Genomic DNA, 14,524 nt, shown 5'->3' with positions numbered 1-14,524 from the left:
AGGAGCAGAACAGCAACATATCTCTTTAGAGACATCCTTTGCAATCCTGCTGTATGTCTTACTTGGTTAGAGATGGTGAGTCATGTTACAGTGAAAATTCAGCAAGTAAATTCAGTGCAGATCAAGTGACACTACATGGAGGTCATCCAGTTTAAACCAGCTAAGAAGCTGGCCTTATTTTATTTGGCACTGTGCACCTCAATTTTTACTGATGAAAAGCTGGGCAGTTCTTATCAAAAACTGAGGCTCTGTGTCCTTTCTGCTGTAAGGTATAAATCTCTATTGGTTGGCAGCAAGAACTATATTTTTGATACCATTTTGCTCAGCAGTGCAAGATGATTTTTTTTTCTTTTAATGTAAGAGTTTTAAAAGAGAAATTGGCTCATGTTTCAGGGAGCTTTCTGAGACACTTACAAATCACATAGCCCAAGTCATGGGAAAGATGTTACTAATTGCTTACAGCAAAGCCAACAGTTTTTGTAGGGCCATGTTCATCCCAGCTAGCAGTGACAGAGTGGGATGCAGAGTGCACACAGCCACCCATGGCTCAAGCAACACCACGGGCTCGAGCCTGCACCAGGTATGGAGCAAGGTCCAAGCTCCTCTCTGCAGTGAGAAGAGATGGTTACTAAAGGTGAGGTTTCCCTGCAGGAAAGCAAAGTCCTTCAGGAAAACACACCTACAGGCCTGAGAACTCCAGCCATATCTCAACACTGGTATTGATCAGTGTTCACAAAGGAAATGGGGCAGTTTCCACATGCATGAGATAAACCAGTGGGTTGTTTTTATACTGCTCTGTTGCAATATATTTATTTCTTGCCAGATTGAAACCAGCACAGAAAAGGAAATATCCCACAGTGGCTCATACCACCACTGTCACTCCAGGTTTGCTGTGCTGAGCCGAGTTAGGCTTGACACATGGCAAAAAGCATCCTGAGAAATCTGTACTCTGGCTTCCAATAAATGCAGTAATCCAGCTTACAGCAGAAAACAACATGGAGCAGAAAGTGACTTATCAAAGCCAGACAATTAGCAAAGCTTTACCATTTTCATACCAAATGCTGTTGATGATTAAGTGACACTGCCTGATATCCCTTCCCACACTGATATCCCTGTTCCACCCCTGCCCTCTGGATGCCCTGCATGCTCCCTCCTTGTCAGCAGGAAGCCCTGAGAGACACAAGTTTGCTGCTAACTGGCTTTAAAATTGCCCTGGGTTGTAAGAGGAAATAATAATGTCTGCTGTTGGGAACACATCCTGGCATTCCTTTAAAACAAGCAAACAATAAATCTTCTCTCATAGAGAGGTTTCTTTGAAATATTAGTGAGTTTGCTGCCCCTCTTGCAGTCCAAATCACATTTAAGAAATGGATTTCTCTTTGGTTCTGACAGGATGCCCTAAGTAACGACCACACTGCTGCACAGTACCACACAAGGAAAGGTAACACAGAGGCAAAGCTGCTTGCAAGACACAAAAACAGGAGTAGATTTTTCTCTGCTTAATGAGAATATCTGCAGTTAGATTACTGAGCAAAGTCCAGTGAATAAAAGTGAAGGATAAAATTACCTACAGTGGCACAACCTTCCCCTCAGCTGCTGTTTCACCAGCAGCACTGCACAGCCTGTGGCACTGCATGATGAGAAAGCTTCTACCAGCAGGGTACCAGCATCCAACCCACCCTCCAACCCCCAGGGTAAGCAGAGGCTGGATTTGTTCATGCATCTGTCATGTAAAATAGCAAATCTAAACAGAAATGGTATTTAGCAGTATGAACCCATGCTCTGCTCCAGCACAAGAGTCAGCACATAAGCATTTCAGGTTTACTTGTCACAATCAACACTGCACATAGTCAGCTTTGGAATTTCTTTTCTGAACTAAAAGTCCACATTTCCCAGTTATTTTTGAAGTACTATAAATAAGCACCCTTCTTGAGGGAACTGAGCTGCCAGAGAACTCTTCTCAAATGGGTTTCAAAACTGCTTACATAGGCATAATTTTGAAGGCCTAAATGCATTTGGTATCTAGTGCCTTAACAAGCAGCCAAAGCAGAATTGTCCTTTCTGAGAATAATTCCTTAAAAAGGAAAAGAGAACCTTAGTTTGAAGATGATTTCTCATTATGCAATACCAGAATGTTTTCCCTGACCCCTTAGACCCCTTCCTTTCCTCCCTGGTCCCATCCACCCAAGCAAGGCTGAAACCCTCACCTGAGATTCCCATCTTAAAATGGTCCAAGGAGATTTTAAGCTATTAATGTACATAAAGTATTTTGTATTGCAAAAAGGCTATCAAAATAGGCTGTTAACTTAACATGCCTGGAATAAACCAGGACTCTGCCAGACTTTTATGTTATTAAAACATGAAAAAAGATGCCTAACTGCATTATGCTGGTATTTACTTAGAGGAAGTATTGCTTTTGCTGTATTTGACCTGAGGGATTACTGAATAAGATGAGTGTGGCTTACAGGAATAAGATCACAAAAATAGCATTTTCTAAGGAAACAGGAAAGATTTGCTGATGTTCTTTGGAAGTACAAATTAAGCTGCTACTTGAGGGATAACACATAAAAGGTATTTTAAAACTGTCACATGGATTTGTGCTCAATCACAACAAAAAAAGTCCTTTTTAATTGTCAAGAGCCAGCCCTTGTATTGAACTCCCACACCATTTGATTACCTATTTGTTCAGTTCATGTCCTAAAGCAGGAAACATTTGCAAAAAATGCAAGCATCCTATGAATGGCATTTGAACTGCTAAAGAGATTATGTTGTTCAAAGAAACTTATTTCTAGAACTTAGCAACTGTCAACTATGTTTTTATTAATACAATGTTGAAGTAGAATTATCAGGAAGAGGCATTGCCCTATTTGGCTTAAAAGTTCAAACTGCAAGAAGCTGCTAATAGTTTTTAATACTTTTTAATGGTGATATATTCAAGGTCACTGTGTGCTTCAGTAGGGTTGTACTTTTTTTTAAAATAAAAATTATGTAAGCCATTGATTTGCTTTCTGATTTTTGCTCTTTAAGTGTATACTTGGAACTATTTTAAGATTTTTTTCCTTGCAATCCACAGGATACAAGCAGCATTTCCTTAATGAAAGAGCAAATGAAACTGACCTTTCACGTCATTATTCACCACCACCATGCCCAGAGGTAGAAAGGTAGGGAAACCATTAATTATCGCATGGGTCATGATAAATTTGACAGTCCTGGTGCACCGTAGGTCAGTGTCTCCCATCTATGACCTATTTTAAGGATTAAACACAGAAGCTAACCAGCAACTTTCTGCAGCAATGTGCTCAGTGGTGCCATCCTTGTGGCCAGGCTCAGCCCTGCTCCCACAGCTGCGCTCATGGATGGCTCCAGTGCACAGGAATCTCACTGACACCACGGGATCAAATCAAGGCTGCAAACCCTCTTTTGGAAGGTCAGGGGCTTCCTGTCCCAGGAAGACACTCTAATTGCATGTAATTACTGCTAGAAGGTACAACCACTCTAATCTATCTGCTGCAGGTCAGTTGTCATCTGGGGTGTGACCTGGCTCCCCAAATCCCAGTGAGCAGAGCCAGCTTTGTCAAGCTGTGCACAGGCAGTGACCGTGACAATGCCAACCAGAACAGTCCCAGCTGGATATGTGATGTTAACCTGCAGAATGAAAAAGGGCAAAAAGAAGAGCTGATGCTAATTAAACACCAGTCACATCAGTGGTGCTGATAGATAAGTCTCTGCACTGGGTGTTAAGCTGTTCTTTCTCTCTGAGGGCTGTCTGCTTATAGAGCTGGAAGCTTTTCAGTATTTCATACAGGCTCTGAGAACACATCACTTATTGAACATTATAGAAAAGGCCACCCAGTAGGAGTTTTACGTCATCTCTGGCACAGAATCAGTACTCAGTTCTTGGGAATCAAAAGAGCAAAGAAAGATCCCAACTGCATTTCTGATAATTTTACAAAACCATTTCACCCTTTGGGAAAGCCTGTACAAGCTTTTTCCCTTGTGATAGTGGGAGTTTACAGCCCGAGATGATGCAGCCAGAGGGATGCTCTGCGGGTCCGAGGAGGGAGGAGGAGCCGAGGGGAGGCTGCAGCACCTCGGGGTGCCCCGGGCACGGGGGGATCGAGGAGACTGCCCGGGGCTCCGCAGCACCGCCCGCCTGGCACGGGCACGGGGCGGGGACACGGAGCGGGGACACGGGCACAGGGACACGGGCACAGGGACACGGAGCGGGGACACGGAGCGGGGACACGGAGCGGGGACACGGGCACAGGGACACGGGCACAGGGGCACGGAGCGGGGACACGGAGCGGGGACACGGAGCGGGGACACGGGCACAGGGACACGGGCACAGGGGCACGGAGCGGGGACACGGAGCGGGGACACGGAGCGGGGACACGGGCACAGGGACACGGAGCGGGGACACGGAGCGGGGACACGGAGCGGGGACACGGGCACAGGGACACGGAGCGGGGACACGGGCACAGGGACACGGAGCGGGGACACGGAGCGAGGACACGGAGCGGGGACACGGAGCGGGGACACGGACACAGGGACACGGAGCGGGGACACGGAGCGGGGACACGGGCACAGGGACACGGGCACAGGGGCACGGAGCGGGGACACGGAGCGAGGACACGGAGCGGGGACACGGAGCGGGGACACGGACACAGGGACACGGAGCGGGGTGTGACACGGGCACAGGGACATGGAGCAGGGACACTGGCACAGCTAGCAGTGACACGGGCACACCCGGCAGTGACACGGAGCAGGGACACGGAGCGGGGACGCGGGCACAGGGACACGGAGCAGGGACACGGGCACAGCCGGCTGTGACACGGACACACCTGGGCCGTGACAGGGAACAGGGACACGGGCACCCGCGGCAGCGCAGGACACGGGCCGGGCTGCGGGACACGCCGGTGTGCAGGGTGCCCCCACCGGCACCGGCACCGGGCCGGGTTTGGAGCTGCCAGCCCCTGGGGCAAGGCGGGACAGGGATGGAACTGTGCCGGGCCGGGCTGCCCCGCGGCTTTCGGTAGCTCGTTTGAATCAAATTGCCGTGTACAACTGGATTAGACGGGTGTTTTTCAAAGGTTACACCCTACACACCATTAGGATTCATCTGTTTTTCAGATGACTTCATCTGAAATCATCTGAGCTATTGCTTCCCCAGCTGCTCCCACGATGTACATACAGGCTGCTGAGAGTTTCATTTTCCATCCCTTCCCTACACTTTGCAAACTCAGTGCCCGCTTGATCACTGAAGGATAACAATTGCTTCCAAAGAGTTTGAACAGCAGCTGGAACAAAGCAGGCTACAGGATCTGAGCCCCCATCAGCTGCTGAATAACTTGGGCTGCCTGTCACAAGCAAGTCAGAGGCAGGACTAAACAAGTGTTTAAGTTTATCTCCTGGTCTCCTGCCCTGTTTTGTATTCAGGATTGCTGATCCTCTGCTCCACAACTTTGTAACATCGTCGTATTGCCATACTCAGTATAATGAAAATAATAAGACAAGTCTAATGAGATTATTAGCAAAGCAGAGAAGGAAGCATCTTATCATCCTTCCTGGGAATTAAAACCAAGTAAACAAGTAGCCTTCTCCTGGAAAACTCCTGGGAATCAAAAGGAAAAGGCTCATGAAGCCAGGCACCAAGGAAGCAGCTGCTCTTGGTTCACTCCATGTTACCTTGTTCACCTTACATGCTATTTCCAAAGCACTGCCCAGCTTCTGGGAGCCCAGAGCTTCCCAAGGAAAAAACTCCATCAGACACCAGGGGCAGTGCCAGAGCAGCCTGGGAAGGAAGCTGGCTGCCAGCAGGCACAGCCAGGCTTTGCTGCCACCAGGGACCCCACGGCATTTCTGCTGGGAGAAGAGCAGCTGGGGCAAAACCAGCTGTACAGCATTAATTAATAACTAATGGCATGTACAAATATTATTCTGCCTCCCCAAGAAAAAGGCCACACAGTCCCACTAAATCCAGGCTCCTTCAGAGGGCAGCTGATTTGCAGAGCCTGGATACAGAAACAGCTTCTCAGTTCCCTCCAGGGGCCAGTTGTGTGAATTAAAATGGAAGGGATTCACAGCCAGGTCAGACTCAGGCAGGCAAAGCAATGCTCAGACACAGAGGTTGCTTTAGTCTCTCTCCTAAAGTGGAGCATGCCAAAAGCAAAGAGATTTGTAGCAATACATGGAGTAGGGAGCAGCTGAGGTCAGCACTGAGTCCAAGAATTTCCTTGAAACAGTGAGAATTTAGAAACAGACTATTTTTAAAAATAAAGAATGAGGTCACCTTGTAGTCATTAGACAGCATGAACTGTTGTGTTTGAAAGCACAAACACATCCTTTTAACATCAATGCACCTGAACCCTCCAACTCAGAGACAGCAGGAGCAGGTGGAAGGCCTAGAGTTCATCCCAATTGCATTAATTTTATGCCAGGTCTTAATATGGCAGAGTAACCCTAAAATCACATTTTCATTACCTGTTAAGGCAAGCAGCACCCATATAAATGATGCAGTTCCATGCACTCTTGAGCTGAAAGCATTTTTCATTTTAGACAAGGACAACAAATGCTTCCAAATCTAAAGAACAAAACCACTTAATAGTTTCAAAAAATGTTTATCTATGAAAATGCAAACATCTATTAGAAAAAAAGACCTTTCCCTCTGATAAAGTCGATAGGCAGTTTAATCCTCATATCCTCAGTGTGAATTTTCCTTATTTTCCTTTTTTGTTGTTGTGTTTGTTTGCTTGTTGTTTTCCTTTTGGGGTTTGTTTTGTTTTGTTTTGTTTTATTTGATTAGCTTCAATTGTGAAACTACATGAAAAAGAGAAAGGTCAAAAGAAAAAAAGACATAAGTAGAGTTAATCATATGCAGGGAAAAGGTTATGCAGTCAATGAAAATCCAAGGGAACAGCAATGGTACAAAGGCAGAACCATTTTACTGTGATTTACCACACAGGGGAGAGCTTGCTTTGGCTTTGACACTTGAGCCACAGAGCAGAAATGTATTGTCTGATGGTGGCACTTTATGTTAGAAAGTCATTCTTTGTCCTGCATCCATCAGGGCACTCGTGGTGCTCAGCTCCCCTGCACACAAGGGGTTTAAATTTACCATGTGTAACCTCCCCTGCTTCTGCAACAAAACTCCCTCCAGCACTTCCGTCATCCTGGCCGAGCACAACCCAAGGCAGCCTAACCCCAGGGCATGTGGATGCTCCCCCAGCACCCCCAGGAGGTCTGGGCAGCATCAGGAGCAGCTGTTCCTCTGCTTTTCATTTTCTCCTCAGGTCAGAAGGAAGGGAAGATCAGAGGAGTGTTCCTGTCAACCCAAACAGCCTGAGTCAGATCCACAAATGTGCCCAGATGCTGACATTCCCATCCATTTCCCATGGAACTTGTGACTAAATACACACTGCTGTGGGTACAGGAGTCACAGCTCTATTGCAAGGTGTTGCACACAAACAAATCCTTTTGACTGCAGCAGGCATCAGTTTCCCAAAGCAATGCAGGATAAGAAAACTCCCTGCATGGCCTGTGTGTGTCAGAGAGGCTGGATCTGCTCCCCACCCTGCCCACCTGTGTGGAGCAGAGCACAGGCAGGGAGAGGCACTGGGAGCATCCTCTGTGCCAGGACCAGAGCACTGGGCAGCTGCTTCATCTCACTTTGGTGCTTGTTTTCCTTTATTCCCCCCCCCAGAAAGAGGAAAGCTTCTTGGACAAGGATTTTGCTCTAGGAAACTCTGGCTTTTGAATGGCTAAAAGGAAAATAAACCTTCTTCCTACTGAGAAAAGGGACAATATTTTAAAAAAAAGATCATTCTAGACCCTTTACAAGGAAACATAATTGTGCTTTTTGATAAGAAACTGATAATTTTATATTTGATAATAAGTGATAATATTCATCTGGGGATTGAATACAGAGGGTTAGGTATATTTCTGACCAAGTTACTTTGAAGTGACAAGCCATGGGGCTCTCCTCAGAAGAAGAGTTTATATTTTTGTTACCTTACAGACTTTCACTCTCTACAAGATTAAAAATAGCAGTGAGTTCATTAATTATCTTTTAGACTGCAAACACTCCACAAAAACTTATAAATGTTTTTTAAACCACAAACAAGGCTGTGCAATAAGCAAGCAAACTGTACTGTACATTTGAAAATCAACCTAAGGATGGATTTAGAGGCTTAAAGCAACTCTTTCACTGCACTTGTTGGAATCTTTAATTACACACTTCTCTTCATCCTCAGCCATCAGCTGTGATGCTGAACTAGAGAGCTTTGTAAATCCCTGGGTTAGACTGGGTTTGGTGTCACCACACAATTACAGATTTAGCTTATTTCAGGAAGACAGAGCAGCTGGAACACTGCTGAGTTTTGTCAAGCAAAACATAGAATTCTACAGGAAGTTTTTTAATTAGGTTTCAGGCCAACAGAAGCAACTCCTGAATATCCTGGCAGTGCTTTGTCTGGGTGATGCTGCCTTGCTTGGGGTTTGCGTCTGGGCTTCATTTTTTAATGACTGACACTTCTATTTAGAGAGTGAATACATGGGAACTCCTTGAAAAGGGAACATTTCAGAGTACATTTCAATGTACACAGGCTTGACTCACAAAGTCTGTAACACACAGCTCCTGGTAGTGGCCCCTTCCATTTTATCTTGAGATAGGAGCCTTTCTCCACCCAGAGCACAGGGACTGCTGTGCTGCTGCACTCTGGGCTGCTCTCTGCTCTTAGCTGAGCGCTGTAAGTGAGGGGTTATTTTCCCACTGTAATTTAAAACATCAGACCAAAGCAGGTTTTGTTTTCTGTGTTCAGCTCCCCAGAACAGGCAGTGCTGTTCTCCAGGAGCAGTGAGTTAGGAGCACAGTCAGCAGCTGACAGGTGCCATCCATCACCTTCACAGGAGAGTAACCCTGGAGGGCCTGCAGGATTAGTGCTGGGAACCTCTGGTTTGAGAGGAATGAGCCCCTGGTGGGTAACAATCAAACATAAACACTCCTCCTGCTGTTCAGAATTCTCTAAAACAGGGTAATGGTTGTAATCTTTGCTATGAGCTCTACCCATTCTGTAACTTGTAATCTCAGCCCTTCATCCCAAGATTAAAGAGCCACATGCTGATACAGAATTTGTGTTCTTGGCTCCTGTTCTCTGGTCAAACTGAGCATTTCGGCCTCCAGGAATGTAGTTCTGTCATTTTTTAAATTGGCAAAAAGAGAATGTAACAAAGCAAAAATACATTTTAGCTGAGGGAGCTTTAAATGGCAGGAAAAGGACTTTGGTGCTGATAGATGAGAGGGAATTAGAGGACACACTGGTACTGTGGTAAAGACACAGGCTCCTGCAGGTGCTGGCTTACTCAGCAGGGTGGCAGTGGTTTTTTGCATCTTCTTGAAAATTGCTGTCTTATGCAAAGGATCAGGGCTCTGTGAGCTCCCAGTCACACTCCTGGGTACCATGGAGCTGCCACAGGCAGTCACTGAATGTGTCTGTATCTCATCTTCAGATCATTGCACTCATCCATGGTTAAATAACTGGAAATCAGCAGCAGCTCCCAATTTGGGCTTTGGGAAAAGCCAGTGAAACTTCCCATGCGTGCTTGTGATCCCTCCACACTTCCTCAGTGAAGGTGAATCTAAATGCTTTCCAACTTTTGGAAGAAATCTGAGTTTGGATTTCAGTTTTTCAATGTTCATCTTCATTTTTGGACTCTGGGTCCCCTGTGATTCTTGGAAAAGACATTTAGCAGTTGCAAGACTTGCCCACTCTATTATAGTTTAAAGACAGGCACTGCCCACTCTGTGGGACTCTGTGTGAGGTGCTCACAGTCAGAACCAAGGAGAAGACATCTCCAAAACTTTTGGAGATGGCTGATATAAAAATATCACCAAACCCTGCCATCTGCCCAGAGATTATTCAGGCATCTGCCATGCACAGAAATGTCTGGTAGAATAAAATAATCCATAAACCCGATCCCAACAGTAACTGATGCAACCAGCAACCTGACTCTTTGCTGAAGAATCTGCCACCATATCACATGAGAGATGAGGAAGAGCCTGGTTTTACCTTTCCCCTCCAACCTCACATGGCCAGATGCTGAACCCCACCTTCCAAAAGGGCTTTCCATGGGATCCTGAGGCATGAATTAGTCCCATGTTTTCAACAAGCACAGGAAAAGTCCCTGGCCATGTTCCCTGCCCTGGTCCCAGTGCAGGCACACATGCACAAGGCAATGCTGCCCTCTGCTCTGTCCTCGGGCACTCACTGCCCATGGCTGTGTACAGAACCAGCTCAGGGCTCTGAGTCAGCCTCAGTCAAACACCATGGAGCACAAAAAGCAAATCTGGCTCCTGCAGGAAGCTGAACAAAATGTATAAGAGACATGCTTTGAACTGAAAATGTACTGACAATGTATTATCTACACATGCCCATTTTAGAAAGGAAATGACAGAATTAACAGGAAATAAAGATTATTCATATTAGGCCTGACCCCAACACTAGTAATCAGGTTGATTGCCAAATAGGTCCACAAATACCTTTCTTGTACTCAGTGAAAGTACTTAAGTAGGCAAATACTGCAGGGCCTGGCAAAAGTGGGAGCATTTGGGCTTCTCTGATTCAAAGGTTTATTATTAACAAAACCCTTGGTTGCTCAAACCCCACAAAATGGTTTCAAGTGAACAGTCACACCACTAGTTGGAGAAAGGCACACATGTGATAAAGGAGAATGAAACAGCTCACTGACGTGTTGAGACACAGCTGATAAGGAAAACAAAAAACCAACCTCAAAAACTAAACCAGTTCAGTCTCAGTGGAAGCCAGAAGCAGCATCTGGTCTCTTTTCTCTCCCAGCATCAAGAAGATGTGTGCAACAGTGCTGAAGATATTTCCAATTCTAGCCATCCTTGCAGGTAAGAATAACAAACATTGAGATGGTGCTGGAACAAAGGAGCCTGTGGGGGTAAGAGAGCAGGTGAGCCTGATTAGCAAACTGGGAGAACTTAAGAGATTAATGATTTCAGGGTGGAATAAAATTCATGGCTATACTGCCAGACCATCCTCTGGAAATCCACAAACTGACCCCTGCCTGCCAAGAGCTTTTTGCTCAAGAACAGAATTTTAGCTTTGGTATATTAATGCCTTGCTCTGATGTCAGGAAGTGGCAAAGAGCTCTTGTGTGGAGAGTTCAGGTCTTTCATGTGTTTCAAGGTCAGGTTTTTCTATATTTGGCTTTTGTCTCCCCTTGATAATAGGGCTGGAAAATGATGCCACAGTCCCTCAACCACCAAAAATTTTGAGGGGGGAATGCTTAACTTTAAGCATGCAAAGAATCTTTTAATTAAATGAGGACATAATACTTTGTGAAATCGAGGAATTTTATGGTATAGTAAAAACTATGTATTACTCATATTTCAAGGGCATTTCATTGTGCTAAGCTTTATGTTTAATATATACAGCAGCAGTAATTTTAATGCTCCATGGAGATAAACAGCCCCTGTATCCACTACAGAAAATATAAATTAGTTTCCACATCTTCTTTCCCAGATGGAATTCTCTGATTTGGGTGCCATAGAAATATTTTAAGTAGCTACTCCTAGAGTTTCAGTGTTCTAACTTTCACACATATATAAGCCCAACAGATTTTTACCTTAGATATGAAAAGCAGTTCTGAATTGGTACCATATACACTTTTCAAAGCAATGTCCTCTAATTTGAAAGTTGTGGATTTAAGATTAGCAATGTGCCCATATTGGTGGGCACTACTGACTGGGGGTTCCTGTTGTGGCTCAGAAAAGATCAGCAAACTTGAGTGTTAAAAACTGCAAAGGACTTCAGTGAAAGTGGGAGATTCCTAATTAACTGTGACTTTGTGGGAAGGAAAGAGTTTCACTATAATATTGATGAGTAAAGACATGGATCAGCCATTTTTAACAAGTTATGGTCCTGTTCACACAAGCTGTTTTCACTGTGTTATTTCTTATTTGTGCACTTTTTAAAATTTAAACCAAAAGGTCTGTATGTAGGAAATGGGATTTGGGGTTGGAAGCCATAAATGCAAAGTGAAGCTGCCATTAACATTCATGGTGAGGAAACAGGCTCTATTTCACTCTGCTGTCAGTCAAAAGACCCATGTTGCAATTAGCATTCGTTTAAGCAGCCTTTTTACTTGAGGGAAGATTATTTCAATTAAATGTATTTCTTCAAGATATAGTTTTATGGAAACTAGAATGCTTTGTGGAGTAATTTTTGCAAAAATTAATTTCTTCTGGAAAATCTTTTAACAGTCAGACTCTGTGGCACTCCTGACTCTAAAACCAGAGAATGATAAAGAAAATATGTGGAGCAGATGACTGGAAAATTGATGCTTTCACAGAATAACACTGTGTTGAAAGACAGTACCTTTAATCCTGCAAAGAGCAGAAAATAAATACATGTAAACTGTGGCAGGAAACAATCATCCTCTGGCCAACAGTAATTCTTAAAGCTGGGAGCAGTGAACTGAGATACCTAAAATAAGATGGCACAGCTTTTCTATTAGATCTCAGTAAGGATTAAGCTGCTGAACTCACAAGACAAGCAGAACTGGCAGCCAGTCCTGGGATCCCCTTTCCCCAAGGCAGCTTTGACACATTTAGGTCAGGCTCCAGCTATTCCTGTGACACTGTATTGTATGTCTTCACATATAATATAAATCTTCTTGTAGTTTAAACCCATTAATTTTCATCCTAGCTACCATCAACATGGAAAGTATATTATTCCCTTCTTCCTTGCAGTGAGTTTTTACTACTGAAGCCATCAAACAAGGAAAACAGTTTAGATAGGTTTGCATACTGTATTAACTCATGAATTTGCAATATTTAATAGATAAAATGACAAAATAGATTGTTTATAAAAAAGAAACAATCTATTTTGTAATTTTTAAGTATTAAATATTGCAATGACAAAATAGATTGTTTCTTTTTATAAGCAATGTTTTCTCAGACAGGGCTGTTAATTTCAGCAAAATACTCTTTAGTATTACTGCAGATTCTGCTTAAACCCTCAAAAGTAGCACCCCAACAGAAGATGCACAGATCCTGCATTGAGAAAAATATTTTACATCTTTGTCTCAATCATTAATATAAGCAATAAACCCACAAGAAAATTATTATAACATTAAATTCTCGCCTTGCCTCTTCTGCATAGAAAGCTCAAAAATGTTTAATGTTTTCCATCCCATTGAAAATAAAAACATTCTCAGTCTGAATCTATAGACATTAGCTTTCAAACTGGACTCAATAACCTGAAATTCAGGCTTATTTTTCTGACAGCTCTCTCTTTGCTGTCATGTGTCATCATGGCTCGTAATTCACAGAGGATAGAAACAGATAAATACTGTGAGGTGGTGCTGGATTCCTTTCATTACTGTGATTGTGTAGTCAAGGCTGATCAGAGCACTGTGGGGAAGGGCTCACAAGTTGTGTTTGCTCCCTTTCTGCTCTGAGCTCAACTGGAAGGGTTGATTGAGTTACTAAAGAACTAAACAACCCACACAGTGAAAACACTTCCAAAAAGTTTAGTTTGATTTTCCAATGTAATGGCATTGGGAAAAAAAAACAGCTTCTGGAGATAAACTCTTAGAAACCTAAACAAAACCAAAGTAATTGGTAAAGAAAAGCAGAGAAAAGCTGCTGGGCTCCAGCCTGAGGGATCTAACAGTGCCACTGAGTCCCAGTCAGAACATAAAGGGTGTATGGAGTGAGAATACTGGAGGTGATGATGCTCCACAGTGGAGGACACCAGATATCTAATGAAACAACGGCAAAAAAGCCCAAAAAGGGCAAGAAAGGGGTCATAGAGGGGTAGACACGGCTGTGAATGAGACTGCAAGCACAGGAGAGCACTTGTGTGAGTGAGTACAGACAAAATCTTCAGTTTAACCACAGACTCTTACTGAGAAGATGAGAATCAGCCAGCGAGAACAAGTAGGGGTTTAGGAACTCTGCTTTTTAAGAATATTATTTGTTGTAAGGGCAAGAGCATTCTGGGGGATTAAGTTGCTTGCTAGCTTTTACTCAGGCCCATCTTGTTATCTCTGAAATTTCCACACAAGGCACAAGGGAAGCTGTGCTGAGAAGGAAACAGCCAGATCCATGCTACAGTTTGTTCAGTAACACAGGAGCAATAATTGCTGCATGGCTCCCAGGCAGCCCCAGCTGATCTGTCCATTCTCCTGCCCACAGGCCACACCAGCGGGGTTGTGGTGACAGTCCCTGAGAAGACAGTGAATGTCACTACAGGTGGAAATGCAACTCTCCTCTGCACATACACCAGTCCTGGAACCCTGGGAAATTTCTTTATTCAGTGGAGTTTTTACAGTGCCAAAGAGAGCCAGCTGCATACCGTAAGACATTTGTTTGTTATTACTATGAAATGATATTTGAGATATCCTTAAGTCCTTAAAGGGTCTTGTTATGTTAGATGGGGTTATCCTTACTACAGACCAGGTAACGTTCAGGGTTCCTAACCTAGAGATTAAGACTGGG

At 44.2% G+C, this 14,524-nt stretch overlaps 1 protein-coding gene across 2 annotated transcripts in view; it reads left to right on the top strand.

Moving 5' to 3' along the window:
- Positions 1-10,718: 10,718 nt before the first annotated feature.
- VSIG1 (V-set and immunoglobulin domain containing 1) overlaps positions 10,719-14,524 on the top strand; it is a 24,371-nt gene continuing 20,565 nt past the window's right edge. The window contains exons 1-2 of one of the 2 annotated variants that reach the window (XM_063170558.1): positions 10,719-10,909; positions 14,222-14,382. In XM_063170558.1, the coding sequence (XP_063026628.1) occupies positions 10,861-10,909; positions 14,222-14,382 (210 nt within the window). In that variant the 5' untranslated portion in view covers positions 10,719-10,860. The remainder of the gene's footprint in view (positions 10,910-14,221; positions 14,383-14,524) is intronic. The other variant, XM_063170559.1, reaches the window with a different exon arrangement.

The sequence above is a fragment of the Melospiza melodia genome, chromosome 16 (genome assembly GCF_035770615.1).
Source record: "Melospiza melodia melodia isolate bMelMel2 chromosome 16, bMelMel2.pri, whole genome shotgun sequence".
Taxonomy (NCBI): domain Eukaryota; kingdom Metazoa; phylum Chordata; class Aves; order Passeriformes; family Passerellidae; genus Melospiza; species Melospiza melodia.
The sequence above is the reverse complement of the archived record's forward strand: the minus strand, read 5'-3'. Positions and strand labels throughout refer to the sequence as shown.